Consider the following 25174-nt stretch of genomic DNA (forward strand, 5'->3'; position numbering starts at 1 on the left):
AAGGTAATAGGAGTAGAGTGGAATATACTGTTCATATGTTCCTTTAATTTATCTTTTTACTTACTTTGTAACTCAAGAGGAAGGCTTGTGGACCCTAAAACAAAAGTTTGGGGAATGAAAGGGGTTATCTGGACAGTTTCTAGAGGAAATTGGAAATCAACATAGTTTGGGTTTGTGTATATGCTCTCAAAAAGGATTATTGATTTTATCCTTCAATTGATAATCTTTGTTTCTTTGTCATGATTTTCTTAATGTATAGTAATAAACATCTCTCTTGTAATTCTACAGTCTAGAGACAAATACTGTGGTCCAAACTTACAATACTGGACGTCCTGTCTGGAGCTGTTGCTGGTGTCTTGATGAAAACAATTATGTCTATGCTGGACTGGCCAATGGTTCAATTCTGGTGTATGACCTACGAAACACAAGCTGTCATATGCAGGAGTTAGTACCTCAGAAAGCCAGGTAGGAAGCCACCCACTTTTTTTTCTGTTGGTAGTAGCTTTCTTGCAGATGGTTTATTTTATTGTTTGTATAGTCCTCTCCTCAAAGGGTATCTACAGTTGGTTAGCAGTACTCTTAGAAGACAGTTCTCTAAGATTTGATGCTTACTCACCTCAGAATCAGTAGAATTTGTGCTTATTTCACATGGTGGAAAACTCTGGTACCAAGTACAGCCAGGTTCATAGAATCAGTAATCACCCAAATGCAAATAATGTGAGGTCTGTTTTCAAACACAGCTCCACTACTTATGAGCTGTGTGACTTTCCTTGATGTTTCTTGACCTTTTAAATACAGTTCTCATAGACTTGGTTTCATAGCTAGCACACAAAACAGATTGATAAAGGATAGTCTACTTAAAGTGACTTCACTTAATCTAAAGTTAAAACACCTTAGTCTGAGGATACTGTGTTACTATGATTTATCATGTATTATCTAGTTATGGGTTTAGAATGTTGTCAAGTTTGCCCAAGTTCTGAGGGTGGCAGCACCACTAAGGCTTTGAAGAAGCTGGGCACCAGTGGCTCACGCCTATAATCCTAGCTACTTAGGAAGCAGAGATGAGGAGGATTATAGTTTGAAGCCAGCCCAGGCAAATGGTTTGTGAGACCTTTGAAAAAAACCCATCACAAAAAAAGAGGAAGTGGAGGCTCCTAAGAATGCTTTGAATATCATGTAGACTGTCCTGGAGATATAAAATTCTCAAAAGGGGTATAGGGTATGTAACTTGGCCAAAATAAGTATCTCTTTTTTTAATTCTGGTGTTGGGGATAGAACCCAGACTAGGCTATCTTCATCCCCAGCCCTAAGTGAAGAATACCTTAAGAGAGAATTCCCATTTCCACTTTCAATAGATATAAAAAGGAGCAGGACAATCTCAACATAAACTTGTTATGCAGTAAGTTTCCTCTTCCCTCCCCCAAGCACTGGACTTGGCTTCTGTGCAAGCGCTCTTAACACTTGAGCTACACCCCCAGTCCTTTTACTTTTTGTGATTTTTCAGCTAGGGTCTCCCACTTTGCACAGGTTGGCCTTGGACTGTACATCTACCTTTGCCTCCTTAGTAGCCGGGAAACCACAGGTATACACCACCACACCTGGCTTATTTTTGAGATAGGGTCTTGCTGACTTTTTTGCCTAGGCTACCCTCAAACCATGATCCTCCTGTCTTCATCTCCTGAGTAGCTAGAATTATAGGCATGCTTATTTTGTTTTTAAGAGACAAGGTTTCACTATGTAGTCCAGGCTGGCTTTGAATTCACAGTCCTCCTCAGCCTCCCAAGAGTTAGATTTTTGGCATGTACCACCACTCCTGGCCCAGTAATTTACTGAATTACTACATGCTTCAGTGATGAGCGTGAAGATGATTGATGTGAACCGAAGCCAACAGGTAGCTGCCATTGATGCAGAGGGTCCCATGTAAAATAGTCCATAAAATACAACAAGCTTAAAAATAGCAAGGTCCAGGCATGGTGGCACGTGCTTGTAGTTTTAGCAACTCATGAGACTGAGACAGGATTACTTGAGCCTAAGAGTTTGAGACCAACCTGGGCAACATAGCAACATTCCCATCTCTTTAATTAATTAAATAAATAAAGCAAGGAAAGACTGTGTGTTTCGTTTGTTCTTTATTTAGTTTACCTGGGTAGCTTCATTATGAGAAGGAAAAATGAAATAAAAGGAAATGGTCACTTTGGCAACTTAGGTACAATCAGCTTCAGAGGAACATAGTCTTCAGGCTGATGTTTCTGGGAAGATTCTTGCCCTACAGTTCTGGTCATGAGCTTTCAGAAATAAATTCAGAAAATCTGAAGAAAAAAATCCTATTTCTGAATTTAAAATGTAGTTGCTGGCTGGGCACTGGTGACTCACACCTATAACCCTAGCTACTTGGGAGGCTCAGATCAGAGGATTGCAGTTTGAGGCCAATCCAGGCAAAAGTTAGTGAGATCCCATTACAAACAATAGTTGTGCCCTGTGGTACACACCTGTCATCCCAAGCTATGTAGGAGAATGAAATCAGGAAGATTGTGGGTTCAGGCCAGCTGGGGCAAAAATGTTTGCAAGACCCCATCTCAGTGGATAAAAGCTGGGCATGATGGTTCCTATCTATTATCCCAGGACAGTGAGAAGTGTAAACAGAAGGATTGCAGTTCAGGCTAGCCTAGCCAAAATGCAAGACCCTATCTCCAAAACAATAAGCAGTCCAAAAAGGAGACATGGCTCAAGCAGTAGAGCTCCTAGCAAGCACAAATCCCTGAGTTCAAACACTAGTATGAAGAAAAAAAATAAAATAGTAGCTTTGGGCTGCATTTTTATTAACTAGAGTTTGGGTTTTTGTTTGGTTTTTGGCAGCACAGGGGTTTGAACTCAGGGCCTCATGCTTGCTAGGCAGAAGCTCTTAACCACTTGGGACACTCCACCAGCCTTTTTTTGTGGTGGACTTTTGGAGATAGGGTCTGGAGAACTATTTGCCCAGGGCTGGCTTTGAACTATGATCCCTCCTGATCTTTCTCCTTAGTAGCTAAAATGACAGGTGTGAGCTACCTTCACCCCACTGAGGTTTTGTGTTTCTTTTTTTTCTCTTCCTCTACCCTCATTTCTTTTAGAGCATCTGGTGTCTCTGTTGAAATTAGATGCAGAATATTATATGTATGCCCTTTTTTCCCTATAGAATGGGTTAATAGTTTCTGTAAGTTGTCAGAGAATACTAACAGGTGTTGAACCTTTTCTGTAGGCATAGGAATGTAGTCCAGGGCTCCTGCTTGTGAAATCTGGAGCACTCCAAGTGTTGAGTTTGGAGTGTGATGTGTGATTTCCTTTCTTTCTCTTCAGATGCCCACTGGTATCCCTGTCCTACATGCCCAGAGCTGCCTCAGCTGCATTTCCACACGGTGGGGTGCTGGCTGGTACCTTAGAGAATGCATCCTTCTGGGAGCTGAAAGTGGATTTTTCTCACTGGCCTCATGTGCTACCTTTGGAACCAGGGGGCTATGTAGACTTTCAGACAGAGAGCAGTACTCGACACTGTCTTGTGAGCTATAGGCCTGGTAAGTGCTGGAGTCCTCTGGGGCCTCCTAGTTTGTTTGGGAGCAGATAGTAGAGGGGAGAAAAGAGCTAGACCCTCCTCTTGGTGGCTGCAGTAAGCCTTTTTTTTAGTTCACACAAACACCTTTGATTTGAGACAAAGGACAGTATGGACACAAGGGGAAGCACCTCTAGATAATGATGCCAGTGTGATTCTCACAGAACCTGTGACATCCAAGCCTTTTGCGGCCTTGCGTAGAACATGGGCTCATGGTGGGTGGTGTTCTGTTTTATTTTTGTTTTTTATTTTTGTTGTACTGGGAGTACATTGTATCATTAACAAAAATTCTTAAAATATACCATAATTTAGTTCACCCCCTCCATTTTTCCCTTCCGTTCCTTTCCCCTTCCCCTTCCTTTCCTTTTCTTTCTTCCTTTCTTTTATCTTCCTTTCTTTCTTCCTCCTTTTTTGGCGGCACTGGGGTTTGAACTCAGGGCCTCGTGCTTGCTAAGCAGGCGGTCTTACTACTGCTTGAACTGCTCCACCAGCCCTCAGTTTTCCATTTTCATACATGAGTGCATAGTATTTCCACATATTCACTTTCCTACACCCTTTCTTTATAACCTCCCCCCTCTTACTGGTGCCAGCCCCCAGACAGGACCTTTTTACCTTCCTGTTTTCTGTTTTTGAAAAAAGACATTTCATTTATTTAAGATAACTCCACAGGGAGTTTCATTGTGACATTTCCCTGTATATATGGATTATAATCCGAATTGGTTTACCCCTCTATTTTTCTTCTTTCTACCTTAGTCCCCTTTGTAGTAAGCCCTTAACAGGCTATGCTACAGCTCTTACTGCTGCAGTGAGGATTATGGCTCCCAGTTCCTCCATGTTGCCTGCCTCTCTGCTCTTTGTGAGAACTACAACAAATTCTGAGTACTTCTAGATGTGAAGTAGCCACTCTAGTGGCTAGTTCTTAAAAATACCTGTATCTTAAAACTGTAATGTATTCTCTTAGAAGCCATTCAGCAACCTTCAGATCAGTTTCATGTTTTCTGTTTGTCCCTCACTTCACCTAAGAAAAAGACCCAGATGAAAGCAGCCATGTTTGGCCCAGACTTTAGGGTATTAGCTGTTCTTCCTTATTTGGGGCCAACAAAGGTAAGTAAGAGAAGACTGATAGCCATGGTTGTGGCCTAGCCAGCTAAACTTCACTGGCTCCAGAACCTGGGTACCCCTGACATCTGACTATTCTTAAATTCACAGAGTTTAAAGGCATGAATCTAAATTCCTAATGAACCATACTGATTGATGGTCAGTATTGTAGGGTTTTTTTGTTTTGGTTTGTTTTTTTTTCCCCTTTAAGTCTTGAGGTCTTTCAAGAAAATAGCTAGCTCTGTCCTGATGGGGCTTTGATATTTAGTTATGGTTGCTTACAATGTCCCTTTCATGGGATACTTTATCCTGACCTGTGACCAGGTATACCCCTCACAGGAAATATGTTTGTACTGGCATGTGCCTTTGTAGCTTTTATCTTACCTGAGTTGGGTTTATTCCTGCCAAGATAGCTGCCCTCTTGGCCAACCAAAACAGAAGATAGATTTAGGTGAGATAGAGAGGAGGCAACACAACAAAACTCATGAAATAACACAAGCAGTTTATTACAGTTCCAGAGAGAAGAGGGCAGCGTGCCTTGCAGGGCCATTGGGAACAAGGAGGAGCCATCTGGGATACGCATGCTCAGCCAGCAGGTGGAAAGCAAGAAAGAAGGTCCTGTGGGACTGTTCTCATTCAGATACATGAGCGTTATCCCTTAGACTTTCCTTCTGGGAAAGAGAGTGGATTGACTGGTTTAAATAAAACATTTGTGAAGAGAAGAACTTATTTATATGACTGGTGGCAACCATTTGGGTTTTATTGTGGTCATCAGTTTGGAGATCTGTTCGGATTTGGATCAGTGAGATTGGGAACAAGTGGGCTATGTTAAAGACAACCTTTCAGGGAGGGAAGTTTTAACTAAGTCAAAGGTGTCAGTGTACAACTGGCTTTCAAACTTAGGTCAGGCCTAAAAATGGGTGCTGAGACAGCATCTATATTAATCAAACGTATAACAATTAGATGTTCGGTCAGGGTCAGTCATTAAAATGCCTACACTTTTGCTACTTAAGAGTAGATGAAATTTTGTTTGACTTAGGAAACTGTCTCAAGTTGATTCTTCTGACCTTAGCAAATCATGGTATGATTTGTATAGAAAGCTTGAGGATTCCATTTTATTCTCCAGCTTTTGTTTTGCCTCCCATCCAAACCTTAGGTACACTTCTCCTTCTGTAATACCATGTTTTTACCTTATAAAAATACACAGTCCTGGTGCTAATGAGGTCATCACTGGAGGAAGGAAAAAAACCCCTCTTAGTGAGATCTCATGACAGATAAGTCTACCAGGTCTACCAGGATAGAGATTTTTTACTAAACCAGAGAGTGTGTTCTCAGAATTGTTTCTCTTGTAGACAAAACCTATTGTAGATAACTTGCTTTATCCTTGCCCATGGTTCTGAATTTCACTTATGCTGTCTGTGTTACTTTGTTTCTGTCATAGCTGTTCTTGTGGTTGCTATCCAATTATGTTATATCTGAGGTTCAGGTACTTGGTTAATTTCTTTTGGACCATCCAGTGGGGCAGCACTAATTTCTCTATGCCATAGATAAAAACCACAACACCGTACGAAGTGTGCTGATGGAGATGTCCTATAAATTGGATGATGCTAGAAACCCTGTCTGTACCTGCCATCCTGTGCAAACATTCCTTGGGGGACCCACCTGCAAACTATTGACCAAAAATGCCATTTTCCAAAGTCCAGAGAATGATGGCAGCATCCTGGTGTGTACTGGGGATGAAGCAACAAATTCTGCCATGGTATGACTGTTTTTTTGTCTGGGGGCTGAGGGTATGGTTCAGTGATAGAGTACTTTCCTAACCTGTGAGATACTGTTCAATCCCAGCACTGCAAAATAAATGAAGGAAACCTTGACCATTTTTATACAGAAGTACATAAAGCAAAGCTAAAATCCCACCTATTTTTATATGTGTATATATGTAATTTTTGGAGTTTTTTTAAATTTAATTTTGGGGTTTTTGTTTCTTTTTTTTCTTTGTGGTGAACACAGGGTCTTTCATATGCTAGGCAAATGCTGTACCACTGAACTATGCCCAACTCCATGGATTTTTTTTTTTTTTTTTAAAGGTATACTCAAATATCTACAAAATAGATCTGAGGGCATTGCTCAAGTGGTAGAGCACCTGCCTTGTAAGCACAAGGCCCTGAGTTCAAACCCCAGTACTAAAAAAAAAAAAAATCTATAAAATAATTAATTCACACATTAGCTTCATCAATTCAGGATGAAACCAACAGATGAAGGGGAATTTTAGCCTGTCACCACCTGCATGTATAGGTCAATCTTAACATCACTGTAATGGGTTAGCCCAAATAAATTCAGCTCTTTGTAAGCTAATGTGAAGCACAGGGTGCCTCCTGTGAGATATTCTTGATCCTGGCGAAGCAAGTCTGAGCGATGCTGTCCAAATAAGTCACACTAGCCACTTGAGCATTTGAACTGTGGTTAGTGAAAATAAACAACTCAATTTTTTATTTTATTTTTATTCTTATTAATTTAAAGATAGACTGAGGCTGGAGGTGTGACTCAAGAGGTCATCCAAAATAATAAAGATAAACACACAACCAGCCACTGGTGGCTCATGCCTGTAATCCTGGCTACATGGGAGGCTAAGTTTGTGAGGGTTACAGTTCAATACCTGCCTGGGCAAATAGTTCCTGAGACCCTAGCTCCACAGTAACTGGGGCAAAATGGACTGGAAGTATGCCTCAACTCAAGTGGTAGAGCACCTGCTTTATAATTGAGAAAGTCCTAGCCAGTCTCACCAAAAAAAAAAAAAAGAGAGCAAGAGACTATTGGATAGTGCCATTCTAGAATCTAGTGCTGATTTTCATTAATTACAGTTACAGGAATTAGAGGAATACACTAAGTGGTAACACAAAAAGCAAACAAATCCAGATTGTAGACATTCTATAGGTTAGCTGGTCCAGCTTCTACAAGTCAGTAGAAGGTTAGATTTGCTTTAGATGAAAGAAAATGTGTTAAAGTTTATAACCAGGCTGGGGGTATAGCTCAGTGATAGAGCACTTGCCTAGTATACATGGTGTGAGCCCTAACACTTATCAAAAAAAAAAAAAAAAAAAGTTTATAACTACCAAGTGTAATATGGACCTTACTTGGATCCTGATTCAACAATTGTAAAAACACACTGAGAATATTTTGGTTATGCAATTAGGTGTTAAATAATATGGAATTGTGTATTTTGTTGGCTACGACGACACTGAAATGTAAGAAAATGGCTTTTTTTTAGAGATGTGTATTTAAGTATATAAGGGTAAAACAGTGTACTCAGCAAAGGACAAAATAGGATTGATAAAACAAATGTGATAAAAGCTTAATTATTGAATCCAATGACGTGTGGCTCATTGTGCCATTTTGTCTACTTTTTGATACTTAAATGTTTTTCATAGTAAAATTTTTAGAAAGGAAATGAAAGCATCATTTAGAGTACAGATTCCGTGAGGACAGGGGATAGATAGCGACTGTCCTTAGAAGAGACAGTACCTAGAAGACTACTTGGCACATAAATGGAAGGAATGAGTCTCAAGCTTGCTTTTCAATAAGTCTACCCCTCATAGGTAGATTTAATTGCTGATCATAGTAGATGAGGCAGGCCATACCTGCAGGTATTGTCAGATGTGCTTTGTGCAAACTTGTGAAGGTTAGGGACAGTTATTTCCCAGCTGAGCTTACTGACTCTGACCTTTCTCTTTGCTTATTTCCTTAGCTGTGGGATGCTGGCAGTGGCTCATTGCTACAGGACCTGAAGGCTGATCAGCCTGTCTTAGACATCTGTCCATTTGAGGTGAACCATAACAGCTACTTGGCTACTTTAACTGAGAAGATTGTCAATATCTATAAGTGGGAGTGAAGATGGTCTTGAGACCTTTCAGACATGCTGCTAGTTAACATTAAATGTTTGTTAGCACTTAGCAGGCTAGAGCTGTTGGGGTCGTGGTTCATTTGTGTTAGTGTGGTTCTAGGACTTTAGGTCATTGAGACACTACAGATTGTTAAGAGTGGATCATCTATATTCATTCTCAGGTTAAAAGCCTTCCTGAATCTTTGCTGTGATTTTTATTTTCTATCTAAGGTCTGCTGAACCTTAGAGGGTTCTCTCAGCAATCATTTAGGGTATGAGTGTGCACCATACATTTTCTAGGTGATATGACACCCACCTGAGTTGTCAGTTGGGCTAATTGGCTTGAAAGGGATCTGCTTAGTTGCGGTGTGAATGCAGAAGTCTTTCTCTGTTGAACACAAGGGGGCACTATAGAACCTTTTGGGGTTTGAGTTATTTCTGAGTTTGAAGGCTCGTAACCAACGTTAGTAACAGTCCCACCCCCTACCGGAAGTGTGTTGTAAGTAAACATTTTTTGTGCTTTGTGGCAACAGCAGTTGTGTTCCAAGTGCACAATTCTAGGATGTTGCATGTTGGCAAGCCCAGTGATGGAGGTGGATGGTAAGCTATAGAGCCTTAGCTAATGCCCAGTTTGTAGCATTGTGAGAGTTAAGGAAAGGAATTGGTTTTTTGAGCAATGGCAAAGATTCATTTTTTTTCTAACTTGCTTAGGATCTCAGGGTTGGTTTTACCTAAGCCAGTGTTCTAAAGAATAATCACTTTTTCCTTCCTATTAGGAAAAGATGAATGGCATTTCAAAGCTTTTACTTAAGTTTCCTCTAATATCAGAGATCAGGAGCAAGGGACTAAATAAGAGCTTATAGAAAAGAAGCTGTGCAGACTGCTTAAGAGAAGAGGGGAAAAGTTGGTCTCCCATTTTGATAAAATTCCTGTCTTAATAAAGCCAATCCCTTGAAATTAGGAGCTGTTCTTAACCATTTCAGATTCCCATGTAAAAGCTTCCCTCTGTGCAACTGATGTTTGATTTTAAGTACTTCTGATTTGCCTAACATTTTCTTAAATGTTGTAAGTAAAATGGCTATTCTCAAGAAGATGTGTATCTGCTATGTCCATTAAAAGAGTGTGACTGGTCCACTATGGAGCACCAGTCCTCTTGGAGTCCTTTGAATAACAGGAAGGCACCTACTAAATTTTATTCCAATCCTGGATTACCCAACACTGAGAGTTACACTTCCCTCCAATAAAGAGCTTAGTTTCTGTTTGTCTACTCTGTCTCAGACTATTCTGGTAAACCACTGTCTACCAGATATGCCTCAAAGTATGGGCAAGTCAGTGTTCTTGGCTGACAGCGTGATTTTCTTAAGTAATTGTTGGTAAGGTATATTGTCCTTTCTATAAAACAGCTGTGATCTATCAACTCCTGTGCTGTTTCCAGGATCTTTCTTACAAGCAAGGGATTGTTAAAGTAGATTTCCCCAGAGTTCCAAGTTCTAGCTATGCCTTTTAATGAAACCTGTTTGAGGATATTTTATTTTTGGAGATTCTTTCAAAATGCCAGCTTCCACAGCCTGGGAAAAGCCCCCTTTTTCAGAGGAGATTTTTTTTTTGATATGTTGATGACTAAGAATGACTGCCCCAGCCTAAAGCTTTAGAGACAGAAAATTATTCAAATGAAAACAAAAGACTGTCTCAAAAAAAACAAAAAAGCAAAATTTACCTGGCTTTAGCAGATTGTCATAGAAAGGATGCTGGTGGGGCAAGGTTAGGGTTTGACTTGCCTTGAAGTATACTTGATGCTGATTGATTCCTTTCAGAGTAGTAACCAGGGGACTTCTTTTTTTAAACCAGGAAAATTGGGTGAATATCAAGTCTTGCCAATCCTTGAATTTCTATAGTAAGTTTGTATTGTTGGGGGTAGGGGGGAGTGCTGAAGATTGAACCCAGAGCCTCATGCATGCTAGGCATGCACTCTTCCACTGAACTACATCCCCAGCTCAAATTTGTATGTGTTTGGAAGGAAAATCACAGGATAAACTGATTTCTCTAAAAAAAAATCTCAGGCTGGGAATGTAGCTTAGTGATAGAGTGCTTGCCTAGCATTCACAGGGGCTTGATTTGATCCCCAGCACTGGGAAAAAAAATAAGAAGAAAAAAATGTTTCCATCTGGGCATGGTAATTCACATCTGTTAATTCCAGCACTCAGGAGGCAGGAGAATTTTGGGTTTCAGGCCAGCCCAGGCTACTGAGACCCTGTCTCAATAAACCAAAAAAGTAAAGAAAGTGTCCTCCCAGTCCCTACTCTCATTTCCACTTGTGGGAGACTTCATCTATAGACCCAGAGTCTCCTGAGCACCACCAGAGACTTTGACCCACTGTTCCCTTACTCCTATCTCCAAGGTTTTCCCATTTTAGGGTATAACATTAAGCAAATACAGAATATGTTATTTTATGTATCCTTGCACCTGCTTTGAGAACAGGGCAATGGGATTTTTGTTTGTTCATGCTCTGAGTTTTAAAGTTAATATGAAAATAAAGAATTTGCCATGTGTAAAACAGCTCCAGGTGTCTTTTGTATCTATACCTGCTCTCCAGTAGAATATGTCTGCCTCTTGGGAAAACAGTATAATCCTAGCCTGGTAGATTCTTCATGTTATGCAGTACTGAGTCTGAATTACACAGGATGGTCCCTAGAGCTGAAGTAAACATTTTATTTAAACCAATGAAGCAGTTGAAAGTTTAGCTGGCAATCTTTTGTGCCATTGCTAATGGAAAGCTGTGTCTTTGCCTCATAAAGAACCCCCTGTATCCTGGGCCTTCATTCCTCCCCTGCCTCCTTGGCTTCCTGTTGTTTCTTTGAATTCAGGAGACTAATATGGGAGGAAAAAAAATGAGAAGGAAAGGACTTTTTTCATTTTCTTTGAGTCATTGGCAACATTTCTGACAGTGGTAGCAACAGTGGGCAAGTGTGGGCTTTTGGGTTCCTGCTCAGCCCAGTTCTGGTCACTTACATCAGTTTGAGATAAGGAGTCTGTTGCCATAAAGATGGTATTCTGAGATTAGCTGCAAAGGCTGCAAATGTCTTCCAGTTGAACAGCAATAGAGTATACTGGATTCCAAGACTGAATCTCTAAGCATAAGCTTACTATTACGGAGTCTCATGCTCCAAGGAAAGTGACACGAGTCCTGGGGTAAATGTAAAGAAATAAAGCCCAATTACTAAGAAAACAAACACCATTTTTATCATAGTCCTTTTTTTTTTTTCATCTGAGGGAATGGCTATAAATGAAGTTTTTTCTAAAAATAAATGTTTTGTGTTCTTATGCTTTATTGCCTTTTTTTCTTTTTTTCTTTAGTACTGGGGTTTGAACTCAGGACCTACACCTCCAGCCATTCCACCAGACCTTTTTTGTAAAGGGTTTTTTCCAGATAGGGTCTTGCAAACTGTTTGCCTGGGCTGGCTTCAAACCTTGATCCTCCTGATCTCTGTCTCCTAAGTAGCTAGGATTACAGGCATAAGCCACCAGCACCCAGCTACAAAGCCTTTTCTTAATGTTCAATCTGACCACTAAATAGTATTTGAACTAGGAAAAGGTCACTTTCACTAACTTCATGTGTCTATATCCAGAACAACCTAGACTGGGTTCCCACAAATTATTTTTCCCATGTTTAAAATTAAAATACATAATCATAAATATTTTGGCATTTTACACTCTTCCAAATACCCTCATTGTCTTAGGTTCCTGGGTATTGAGACTGGGAACACCACTGTCCAATGGAAGAAAAAATGGCTCATAAAGAAGTCCCTAACATATAGCTAGAATCACTCAGTTCAGTGATCATCACGGAAGTCAGCTGAAGGGAAGAAGGTGATACAGAGTAAGTTACTCTGGCTTACTATAGAAAATGGGAAACAAAGCTGATTGAATAAGGAGTCTACTGTTAAGATAATGGTGTGAGAAGGAATGCCATGAGCCCATACTGGCTCCTGAGGAATAACAATACGTTTATCTAGTAATGGCCACTGCAAGTAGAAGGACTTCCCTTGAGGCTGGTCATGGGCCCCAGCTAACAGTATCTGAATTTGGATAAAGGAACCATTGAACATTGAGAGGAAAATAAACAGTTTGAGATGGCAGTTAAGCTGGGCACTGGTGGCTCATGCCTGTAATCCTAGCTACTCAGGATTGCCATTCAAAGTCAGCCCCAGCAAATAGTTCACAAGGCCCTATCTCAAAAAAACCCATCACAAAAAAGGGCTGGTGGAATAGCTCAAGATGTAGGCCCTGAGTTCAAACCTTAGACCACAAAAAAAAAAAAAAAGAGACTCAGTTAACAAGATAAAAAGACCTGAGGATTTAATTACCTCAGCAAGTTGGATGAGCCACTAATTAATGAAAATAGAGGTTTGGCAAACCAGTTATTCCTGCTAAAAGGTAGAAGATATTTGCCCTGGACAAATGGTTATTCTGTGCCTTAAAGCTCACTTAGATGTCCATAGACCCTACCATTTGATTTAAATGCCACATTAAATCAGTTCTAGAAGAGTGCTCTGAATTCCCACTCTAGTGGAGATGTTGGAAATGGTGTGGTACAGAAAATTGATCAAGTACCCAGGAGCCAGATGGAAGGAATGAGGGCTTAACATGAGAAATGGTGACAGGAGCATGGGTAAGAGGAGAAACCGCTAAGTAGGACCTGAGTTTAAGCCCCAGTACAGCAAAAACAAAAAAAACCCCTCTGAAGAACGATGAAATTCCTACAACTTGGCAACTTTTCATAAGGGAGGTAATACATCAGTCATGCCTCTGCTGCCTATGGATTAGGTAAGAGAGTTACACCCTCTGGATTTTAGATTTTCAGCCTATATTGCTGAGATTGTGACAAAAAGTTACGGTTCCTTACCTGGATAATTGGAGGGTGCCTAGAAGTTCCACTTTTTTCATTCTTTAAGTCTTGCCAGTATTAAGTTACTGATGTCCTAACTGAGGATTTTGATTTTTTTTTTTCCCCTGAGAATCAGGTATGAGGCTCTGAGTTAATTTTAGATTTAGAATGTGTGCTTAATGCCTTGCTCTACCTTTTATACAAAAGGGATTCTTGGGGCTAGGGGCGTGGCTCAAGTGGTAGAGTGGTTGCCAAGCAAACTCAGTGCCCTTAGTTCAATTCCCAGTACCATCACCAAAAAAAGTCTCATCCAGAGATACATGGCCATAGCACATGTCAGATAACCAGATATGTGGTATTGTGAAAATGAGCCTCTCAGTTCTCCAACTAGATATGTGGTATTGTGAAAATGAGCCTCTCAGTTCTCCAACTATGGGGAGTATAATTGACAGCTGTTGCAGCTGCTGAGTGCCAAGTCCATTACTGCATTCATGCCAAGGCCATACTTCCCAAAGGTTGCTCCCAGCCAATGAGAGGCTGGGAGGCTTCTAAGGCAGGATGATTTCTGGGAGACACAGAACTCTGACAGGCAGCTTTTGCTTGAATACTCTCCAATGGCCTTGGCCAAACTTCCTTGGGATTGAACTTCAGTTTAACTTTGGTTTTAAATATTTCCACCTAATCTTCCTTCCCTTCAGATGGCTGGCACTCTCAGCTGCCCCATTTTTTTTCTACAAGTGCTGCCCCTAATCTCTTGCAAGGGGCCAAACATGATGGCACATGCCTGCAATCTCACCATTTGTGAGGCTAAGGCAGTAAGATCTCAATTTACAAGCCATAGCAAGACCCTGTCTCAAAGATTTCTCGCTTTTGTGGTTGGCTTCCTAGAAGACTTGGATCAGTACAAGTAGTGCTAGAAATGTTTCAAGAAAGCAAGTTGTGAGATGAGGATGATTGGGGCCCCAAAATTATGAACAGAAGACCAAGAGGTCTTAGCTAGCAGGTAGTTGTGAAGATTGTTAATAAAGTAGACAAAAGCCAGATGTCAGTGGCTCCCACCTGTAATCCTAGCTATTTGGGAAGCTGAGATTGGGAAAATTGCTGTTCAAGGCCAGCCCAGGGAAATAGATCACAGTACCTCCAGAGCCAAATGGACTGGGGGCTTGGTTCAAGCTATAGAGTGCCTGCTTTGCAAGCATGAACCCCAGAGTTTAAACCCCAGTCCCACTGGAAAAATAAAAGACAAAAATAGATACAATAGAAAAGCCAACAAGGGTGCAGTTAAACATCTCAAACCAACAAAGTTGACCAGAATGAAAGAACAAACACAAAGGATGGTCACCTCTAATAAGTCAGGCTCCCTTGCTTAGGTTCTAGAATGCAGCCAGTTTGCAGATCCAGTGTCTGTTAGTGAAGGCGTCTGAGATGACATTGATAACTAAAGGCCAAAAGCATCATAGTCCCCTGGCCTATGGGACCCAGTTAATAGAGTTTTGGCTAAAGTATGGCTCACAGTGAGCCCAGTGGATGTGTGGGTCTACCCAGTGATTTTTACATAACTGGAAATGATCTGGAATAACCCCACATTATTTACTTGACCTATAGGGTAAGGATTATCATGGCAGGAAAGGTCAAATGTAAATTTCTGACAGTGCTCTCCACCTGTGATTGAGATAATGAAGAAAATGTCATTGGGAGGGTAATAGATGGTAGAAATTAGAGCCACCATTAGAAATGGTGGAGGCATGGCTGAAGTGGTAAAGCACCTGTACAGCAAGCACAAAGCCCTTGTACTGACAAAAACAAACAAACAAAAAAGATGGGTGGTCTTGAAAGGCTGCAGGTGTGACCCTGAAAGATGGAGGGTAAAAACTATTCCCAATGGGAATAGCTGCTAGCTGTGCCCTTGGTCTTTCCACCTTGTATGGAAGAAATCCGAACATGTACAAATTACTGGATACGTCCAGCAAGTCTGCTCTAGGGCAGAAGCATGCAGGTAAAATGGAAGTAGTCCACTATGTAAAACTCACATCAGGATAATGCTCACCAGAAAGTATGAAGGATGCAAAATTGTTTGGCCAGGCTGTGTGTGTGGTACATACTTACAATCCAGCTACTCAGGAAACAGGAGGAGGATCCCCATTTGAGGTTGTTCTGGGCAAAATCACAAGACCCTATCTGAGCCGTACACTGGTGGCTCACACCTGTAATCCTAGCTACTCAGGAGGCAAAGATTAGGAAGATCATGGTTCGAAGCCAGCCCAGACAAATAGTTTGTGAGACCCTATCTTGAAGATACACAACACACACACACAAAGAAAATACACAACACAAAACAAGGCTGGCATAGTGTCTCAGGTGGTAGAGAGGCTGCCTGCCTAGCAAGCATGAGGCCGAGTTCAAACCCCAGTACTGCCAAAAAAAGAAAAAAGGGAAGGGAGGGAGGGACAGAGGGAGGAAAAGAAATTTTTTGGTCAATCGACATTATTTATCCTTCAGCCATTCCAAACCTATCATGCTGGGCACATGAACAGAGCAACCATAGTGGTAGAAATAGCATGGACTGGGTGTTTGGGGATTTTTCTGGTGGTACTTGGATTTAAACTCAGGGCTTTGTGCTTGCATGGTTCTACCACTTGAACCATGCCTGTACTTTGAAAACCATTCCTGCAGCCCTATTGATGCCTCTGAATGTCCAAATTGACAATAGACCAACACTGAGTCTGAAATGTACTACTTCTATAGAAGACCAAGAAACTACTTGATAAGTCAATTACATTGGGTCCATTCCAATGTAAACTGCTGCAAAGGCCAGCAGTTTACTCTCAGAGATAAACTGCCTAATGTTAGCATGGGTTTGCCTTTCCTGCTCTCACAGCCTCAGGTAGCTGAATGCCTGATGGAAACAAATTACTACCCAACGTAACTTTTGATCCAAGGAATAATCCTGTTGAAGAAGAAAGTACAGAAGGGGACCTGCTGGTCTCATATTCCACATTGTCCAGAAAACTGGTAATGACTTCCTAAAGGCACAAATGAAGCACTAACTGAGAATCAACATTCTGAAAGAATGAGGTGCCATTCTCCAGGATATGCTAAATTACAGACCTCTCTTTGGTGCTGTATACTCAATAGGAAGAATACATGGGTCCAGGAACCAACTGGGAAACGGGCATGGCCTTACTTATCATTCCCAATGACCCAGCTGATTTTGTGCTGCTTATCCCAGCAATTCTGGGCCCTGTATGGTTGATGATCCTGGAGTCCTACAGTATGGATGCTCAGGACTACTCATGCCTAGGGATCAGTTGGTAAGAAGAGTTACTGTAGTAGTTACTGGCAGTAGTAATAAACCCTGATCATAAGGAGGAAATGGAACTGCTTTTACATACTGGCGACAGGAGGAAATAACCAGCTGATCCTCTTGGGTGCCTGTTGGTAATTCTCTTGCCCCTCTCTAATTGTGACATGTACAACAAAATACCATACCACACAGAAAAGGGTAGGATGACCAAGAGTTCAAATACCACCACCACAAAGAAGGGTTTGGATCACACCATTAGGTAAGTATCAAGACTTACAAGGTACTAGCTGAGGGGAGAAAAATTCAACAAGGAGGAAGAAGATGAATACCAGTTGTAGTCCTGAGATTAGCTGTAATGATAAAGGTCAGTTTATCTACTAACCTCTCTTCTGAGTTTTTCCCTCAGAAATGGGCCCAAGGACACTAGAGTAGCTGTTCACCATCTTGTACAGAGAAATAACTCTGTGGGGCACAAAGGGTGGGATGTACTGGTAATGAAAATATGACTCTCAGATCTCTTAATATTGGGGAGTATAACTGACCAACAGTCCTGGTTGCTGTGCTCTGAAATCCATCGTTGCACTCACTCTGATGCCACATTTGCAGGGTTGCTACCAGCCACTGACAGAACACAGCAGAGATGATAAAACAGGCTCGTTCCTAGTAAGTCATTGTGTGGCTTAATCCCATTGGAAGACTGTTTCTCAGAGAACCCAGAATAAGCTGGTGTGGTGGCACATACTCAGGAGGCTGAGGCAGGAGGGTCCTGAGTTAAAGACTAACTTGGGCTACATAGACTGCCAGAGAGAGAGAACACACAGAATAACCTACCAGCAAGCAATGGTGGAGTAGTTGGTTAATGGAGCACAAACAGCCCAGGCTGGTTCTCCTAACCACAGTGCTAGCCCCAAACCACACTGGAGGTGTTCAGAAAATAGCTACTAAAAAAAAAGGGGGTTAAAATTAACAAGGGGTTAATTTTCCTAGGAAACTTCAGAAATGTTGAGGCTTTTGAGAAAGGAATTAAGATGAAAAATAAAGTTTGGGGTAAAATGTTAGAAATTCATGAGTCAGTGTCACATCTATTTGATCTGGAAGTCTTGGATATGACAAAGTTCAGGAAGTTGCCTAAAGAAAGATCAATCACCATTCTGGTCATATACTAGAGCAATAGTTGCCAACAAGCATCAGGAATCAGTGCTGTTAGTTGTTAGAAAAACATATTCCTGGATACTAAAATCAGATTTTTTAACAAAATGCTCCAGGTGATTCAGCTGCACAATCAAGTTTGGGAAAATTGTATTACCTTAAATGTGAAAAATGGTAAGAAATGAGAGACACAAGAGGAGTGCCCTGCCCCGTTGCCGGTTTTCACTTCACTTATCCAAACAGTGGGCCAGAGAAGGCTGTTAGAGGCTTCAGGGAAGTGTGAACTTTACGGCCACTCAGCAATGGCAGCTTGACCATGCCCCCAGCCCCTATTTTTTCGTTTATTCACTTATTTATTTTTGTGGTACTGGGGTTTGAACTAAGGGGCTACACCTTGAGCCACTTCACCAGCCCTTTTTTGTGATTTTTTTTTGGAGATAGGGTCTCACAAACTATTTGCCTGGGCTGGCTTTGAACTGTTATCCTCCTGATCTCTGCCTCCTGAGTAGCTAGGGTTAACAGGTGTGAGCCACCAGCACCCAACTCCCTCTTTTATTTTTTAATTTAACATATTAATAGGCCAATAGGAAAAGGGGAACAGGTACTAGAGAAAAGGTTAGATCAAAAAGAATTAACCTAGAAGGTAACACCCACGCACAGGAAATCAATGTGAGTCAATGCCCTGTATAGCTATCCTTATCTCAACCAGCAAAAACCCTTGTTCCTTCCTATTATTGCTTATACTCTCTCTACAACAAAATTAGAAATAAGGGCAAAATAGTCTCTGCTGGGTATTGAGGGGGTGGGGGGAGAGGGAGGGGGTGGAGTGGGTGGTAAGGGAGGGGGTGGGGGCAGGGGGTAGAAATGAACCAAGCCTTGTATGCACATATGAATAATAAAAGAAAAATGAAAAAAAAAACATATTAACTATGGTTTTTTTAAAGCCCCCAACTGATAAGTCAAATGCCTGAATCATGAGATTTGTTTTTTGGTTCGTCTTTGGTTTTGGTTATTTAGTTCAGTTTTGCTTTATTTTTGGCATGCCTCATACTTTTTTATTCAGTACTGGACCATATGGACAAAAAAATTGTAGAGGCTTTGCATGATGGTTATCTTTTCTCCACAAAAGGTTAGTTTTCCTCTTATAGCAGGGGACTGGTTCACCTTGATCCCACTGGGGCGTTTTAGGCTTTATAAGGGTTGATCTATTTTAGTTTTGTCCTTTCATCTAGGGCAACGTTCTTATTGCTAGGGTGTGTCCTTCCTCCTGGCTTTAGTTCTTATTCCTAGGGTGCAGCCTTTCTAAGGCCCAACTAAAAACCTGAAGTGTTAACCATGGCTCCTATACCTCAGCAGGGTTTAAACCCTAACATCTATTTCCCCCGCACTTTGGGGGCTGCTGAAATCTCCATATCAGCTTATTACTAGCCAGTATTGTTTTCTGTTTAATTTGGAACCTTGCCCTGTGCATGCAATTTAGGAGTCAGCTAGTGACTTAACAGAAACTTGTTCACAGATTTTTGGCTCTTTTTCTGTGGTTTTCTTTTCTCCAACGGTTTTGTTTGTTTTTTAACACTAGGTCTTGCTAAATAGCCGAATAGCTATTATAATATTATAATAATATATTATAATAGCTGGGTCCGAACTAGAGATCCTGCTGCCTTAGGTTCTCGAGTGCTAGGTTTACAATCATTTGCCACCCAACCCAGTTCTCTCCATGGTCCTGACTTGTAAATCCCAATCACTTTGGAGGCTCTGAACTCCTTCCTACCTGTATATTTTTAGCCCACTAAGATTGCTACTTCCTGCATGGGTTCTTCCTAGCTGCAACTTGGAGTGTACACTTAACAAAAATCTGAGTAGGATCTCCCCTGTGTACTTCCTTTTTCTCCAAGACTAGCCCCTCATTCCCTATGGCTTCCATTACTTTCTTAACCTTTCCAAAGATACATAGATATTTGATCACTTTTTATGGTTTTATTGAAGTAGAAATACAAACTCTTACTCATGGTTGGAATCAGAGCCTCCCAGTTACACATATATAGGTTCATAGGGTCCTGTATGATCTAACCTTGGCCAGTTTGCTAACTTTTTTTTGTTTTGGGGGGTGGTACTGGGGTTTAAACTCAGGGCCTTGTGTTTGTGAACAGTGAATTCCTAGTTTATGATAGAGGTAGAATATCTCATCTGGTCTGGGGACTGAACTCAGGGCCTTGTCCATGCTAAGCACACACTACCATTAAGGAACATCCTCATCCCTACAGTAGTATATTTTATATTGCAAAGTCAATGAGGACAGGAGACCTGAGTTAAGTCAACTATCTTCCACTAGTTAGGAGGCTTGTGCTAGATTTGCCTGACACAGCCTAAGCTGGCCAAGTTCCCAGATTTCTGTTTCTTACTTCTTGGTCACTGTGATTTCAAGATAGCCTTATCCTCTGCCCCATCTCAGGGGCAGTCTGTGGCTGGATAAAGGATTTCCTCAATTCATGATGAAAGATAGGTGACTGCTGGCTTCTCTAAGCGCATTCTCAATGTCTAGCCTTAAATTAACTTAAAATAATATTCCACTGGTTATGTGACCACATGCACTATTGAAAATTAATGGTCCTTAGTTAGTTCTCAAGGACTTCTGGTGATGGCTCTGGCTTGCCTGCTGGAGACTTATCTATGCAGGGTCTTGTTAGTGAACACATATATACTTACCTGGTCCATCCTGGGCTGCTTTTGTCAATGTTCAAGTTTGGCAGCAGCCTCAGGATCATTTTGTGGCAGTAGCAAGGGCAACTGCTGGTGGAGATGCAAACAGTGGGTTATTTGTTTACTTATTTCTGCACTGGGGTTTGAATCAGGGACTCACGCTTGCCAGGCAGGCGCTTTACCACTTGAGCCACTCTGCCAGCCCGATTTTGAGTGTTGGGTGTTTTTGAGATAGGGTCTCACTTTTGTTGCCCAGGCTGGCCTTGACCCGCGATTCTCCTGATCTCTGCCTCCCGAGTAGCTAGGATTACGGGCGTGAGTAACCAGTGCCCCGATATTTTGTATTTTTAGACAGGGTCTCGCTAAGTTGCCCAGGCTGGCCTCGAACTTGTGATCTTCCTGCTTCAGCCTTCTCATCACATCCAGCTAAGAGACAGGTAGATTCCGGAATCACCTAATTGCCTAAAATTCACCTCTACACACAAAATTGTTTTGATTTTTTTTTTTCCTCCCATTTCACTGAACCGGCGACATATTCCACCGGCCATCTTGGTTGTGGCAACACCAATTCCTTTGATTTTTTTTTTTCCTGTAACGACAACCAAGGCAGTTAGACCATGCTTCCCCAGTCAAGATTTTCAAAGCAGTACCAGCAGCTCCCCGGGAAGGAAAGCCACCTTCCCGCCCGCCAGGACCAGGATGTAGAACATTTCGAACGCTACCGCGCCCTCGCCCTGCTCGGGAGCTCGCGGGTCTGCGCCGGCAGAGGAAGGACGTGCTAGGGTTACGCCGGCCCACGCCCCGCGGCTCCGCCCCCTCATTTAAATACGTGGCGCCGGCGGGTGCGTCGAGCTCGCCGCGGATCCAAGATGGCGGCGTGTGGACGTGTACGGAGGATGTTCCGCTTGGCGGCGGCGTTGCAGCTGCTGCTGCTAGCTGCGGCCGGGGCCCAGAAACCCCTGAGCCAAGGCGGCCACAAGCAGGGCCAGGGTCCCGGGGATAACTTTGCGTCCTTCATAGGGCAAGGTGCAGGCGGCGGCCTGGCGGCTCAGGCGCCGCCCCAACTGCCTCAGTCATCGCAGCTTCAGCAGCAACAGCAGCAGCAGCAGCAGCAGCAGCAGCAACAGCAACAACAGCAACAGCAGCAACAACAACAGCAACAGCAGCAGCTGCCTTTCCCGGCGGGTGGGCCTTCCGCCCGGCGGGGCGGATCGGGGCCTGGTGGCGGCTGGAAGCTGGCGGAGGAAGAGTCCTGCAGGGAGGACGTGACCCGCGTGTGCCCCAAGCACACCTGGAGCAACAACCTGGCGGTGCTCGAGTGCTTGCAGGACGTGAGGGAGGTGAGGAGGCGGGCCGGGCCTGGTGCGGGCCCGAGGGTGTCGCCGGCCTGGGAGCCGCCGATGCCGGTCTGCTGCCTCCCTCGCTTCCCCTGTGCTGCCCTCGCTCCCCCGCGCCTTCGGAGCAGCGGGCTCCACCCCCACCCCTCCCCCACCCCGGCCCTTGTCTCTCTCTCACTGTTGCGGAGGGGTCTGGGACGAAGACCTCGGCGCCGGTCCGCAGTTCGCCGAGGCCCTGAGCGTGTTTCTGTTTGCTCCTGTCTTTTGTGTGATGCTGTGTGCAGAGTGGCTCCTCATGGAAAACCAGTTTAGGATTTCTCCTCAGTTTCACCTAGATAATTTGTAGCGATCCATTTAAACATGAAAAATGATTGGCGTATTTAAGCTGTTAAGGACCGAGCTGCTTGTTGATTAGCAGTAGGTAACGTTTGGGAGAGGTAACCCAGGTTCTGTTCAGGAGTGCATTGTAGTCAACAGCAGAATTCTTGCTATCTTTACCCCATTCTTTTGTAATTCGCAAATGCCTACTATTTACCTGGGTGAAGAAACTAATGTATGCTTTTTTTTTTTTTTCTTCTTCTTCTTTGGGCAATTTGTAGTGAATCTCATTTTTACATTATTACTCCAAGTGAATTGGAGTCCTAACGCTTGAAAAGTCGGGGCAACATTTGAGGCTGTAGTATATACCCAGTGCTTGTGATTGGGTTGTGGGTCCTTTGTGAGGTGTGACTATAATTTTAACAGTACTGCCCTCCACTGCTGGGGAGAACCCTGGGCTTCGCTTATGCGAGGGAATTGCAGTACCACTGAGCTACATCTACAGCCTTAACAGTACTAGTGAATTCTAGATCTGATGTTTGGTGTTGATCAGTTAAGAGACATTGGCAGTTTCTTCTCTAGATTTAATACTGTAGACATAAGTGCAATATTTGAGAATTCTCAAAGTTTGGGAGCAAATCTGGTAGGAATACTTTCTTCAAAGGTCTAAGTAAAAATAGAATTAGTTCCAAAGGTTCAAGTAGAATGAAACTGCTGTGTCTTGAAAATTGTTTAAGGCCATGAGAAGATTGTGGGCTTGTAGCAATTTGTCACTCTTGTCAATTTCCCTCTCCACTCCACTGTGATATTTGCTGTAGTATTGTATGCCAAAGTACTTTAGAAGAGGAAAAGACATACTTAATCAGGACACAGAAAGAAAGTTTTCAGAGCCACAGAAATGTGGGATCTTCCATGAGTTCTCTCCAGCTTGAAGACTTACAGATTAATTCCTTGTTATTCTGTGCTTTAACTATTTCTGTAGTAGATACAGCTAAGATTCTTGTTTTGTTTTTTGCTTTCAACTACGATTATTGGCTATGATTATTAACCTGTCAAATGTGTTGGAATTTTCTGTTTGGTTTTTGAGATGGTAGGTTTTTTTTTTTTTTTTTAAAGATAAATGTTTCGAAGGAGGATCCTAATATTGGTGACCAAATATTGTTAGTGGATTGTGGCAGAAATAAGACATTGTTAAGGAAAGTGGCAAGCTGTGGCCAACTGAAGAAGTGCGTGTCTGTGCATTCTGGACACTTGGAAACCTTCATTTAACAGTAGCAGTTGTTCTTTGTCATGTGTGCAGTAGGGTCCTAGAAGTATGCCTCACCCATAAATAGCATAGACTGCTCTAATTTTGGAATGTTTAATTTAGTGGGTACTATTTTTCTTACATTTAGTTAGTGTAAAGAAAATTACAGTGTCCTGGAAATTTACTCCCAGTTCTACCATTAAGATTCCCAGCAAGGATATTATTTCAGTACCTACATTTTTCTTCCGTTTTGGGTATAATATGTAAACTCTGAGGATAGGTAGTGGGTTCTGTATTTCCTTTGTAACATTTCAGAGTACCCAGTTCAATGCTGGGATTCAGAAAATACTGTCATCCAATTGAGAATGAGTAAATTAATGGATGTGATCTTAACGTTCCAGTGGAAGAAAGGTGTCATGTAAATTGGAGATGGGCTATTTTGTGGGATGGGGAAGCCAAATTTCCAATTTAATTAATTTGTTTTTCTTTTTTTGGCAGTACTGGGTCTCTAGCTAGCACTGTAGCATTTGCCACACCCCATCCCTTTTTGCTTTAGTTTGTTTTAGATAGAGTCTCATATTTTTGCCCAGGTGACCTCAGACTGCATTCCCTTATATCTGCCTCCTGAGTATCTTCGATTACAGACATGTATTACCATGCCTGGCTTGTATTTAGGATAGGGTCTTTGCTAACTTTTTTGGCCTGCTAGCCTTGATTCTCAATCCTCCCACTTCTGCCTGGCTTTTTCTCCAGTTTTATACACAAATATTTAACAAAGAGTACTGTGAATACCTGAGTGTGTGTGTGTGTGTGTGTGTGTGTGTGTGTGTGTGTATTTTTTTTTTTTTTGGCAGTACTGGGGTTTGAACTCAGGGCCTACACCTTGAGCCACTCCACCAGTACTTTTTTTTTTGTGATCAGAGTTTTCCAGATAGGGTCTCAGGAACTATTTCCCTGGGCTGGCTTGGAACCAGGACTCTCCTGATCTCTGCCTCCTGAGTTGCTAGGATTGCCGGCATGAGCCACCTGTGCCCAGCCTGAGTATATTCTTCAGGAGGTGGAGTTACTAAAGAAAGCAAAAGGAAATTTCATTCCACTTTGAGAACTGATTAAATCTGACTACATGTTTGGAAGAGCGTAACTTAAAAAGTGAAAAGGGTGGGCTGGAGGCGTGGCTCAAGGGGTAAAGCACCTGCCTTGCAAATGTGAAACCCTGTGTTCAAACCTCAGTTCCACCAAACCAAAAAACAAAAAGTAAACTGGGCACATTTAAAGAGAAATGGGACTGGGGGCATGGCTCAAGTGGTAGAGTGCCTGACTAGCAAGTATAAGGTCCTGTGTTCAAACCCCAGTACTATGGGGGGGGGGGAAGAGAGAGAGAAGGAGGGAGACAGGGAGGGGAGAGACAGGTAGCAGAGAGGAAGAGAAAGAGATGTTTTGTACTTGCTGTAAGTAGGACTATTTGATAGGGAATATGTGGCTTTTTTTATCCCTTGGGATACAAATTCAAAGAGGATTGTTCCCTAATTACTTGCTATTAGAATTATGAAAGGGCAGAGTATGTGAGTATTTTAAAGGCAGTTTAGTGAATGACGTTTTTATTTAGAAATAATGTGGATATGTAGTGCTAGTTTTTGTTTTTTCCCCCAGGGCCTTGTTTATGCTGAGCAT

The 25174-nt window shown here is 42.2% G+C and overlaps 2 protein-coding genes across 7 annotated transcripts in view; both read left to right on the forward strand.

The window, feature by feature from the left end:
• Rfwd3 (ring finger and WD repeat domain 3) overlaps positions 1-11118 on the forward strand; it is a 37360-nt gene extending 26242 nt beyond the window's left edge. For all 5 annotated transcript variants that reach the window (XM_020179656.2, XM_020179658.2, XM_020179657.2 and 2 more), the window contains exons 10-13: positions 289-465; positions 3337-3551; positions 6232-6443; positions 8430-11118. In XM_020179656.2, the coding sequence (XP_020035245.1) occupies positions 289-465; positions 3337-3551; positions 6232-6443; positions 8430-8573 (748 nt within the window). In that variant the 3' untranslated portion in view covers positions 8574-11118. The remainder of the gene's footprint in view (positions 1-288; positions 466-3336; positions 3552-6231; positions 6444-8429) is intronic.
• Positions 11119-21442: 10324 nt separating this feature from the next.
• Glg1 (golgi glycoprotein 1) overlaps positions 21443-25174 on the forward strand; it is a 110618-nt gene continuing 106886 nt past the window's right edge. The window contains exon 1 of one of the 2 annotated variants that reach the window (XM_074055661.1): positions 21443-21942. In XM_074055661.1, coding sequence (XP_073911762.1) covers positions 21472-21942 — 471 coding nt within the window. In that variant the 5' untranslated portion in view covers positions 21443-21471. The remainder of the gene's footprint in view (positions 21943-25174) is intronic. The other variant, XM_074055660.1, reaches the window with a different exon arrangement.

This window comes from Castor canadensis, chromosome 15 (genome assembly GCF_047511655.1).
Source record: "Castor canadensis chromosome 15, mCasCan1.hap1v2, whole genome shotgun sequence".
Classification (NCBI taxonomy): domain Eukaryota; kingdom Metazoa; phylum Chordata; class Mammalia; order Rodentia; family Castoridae; genus Castor; species Castor canadensis.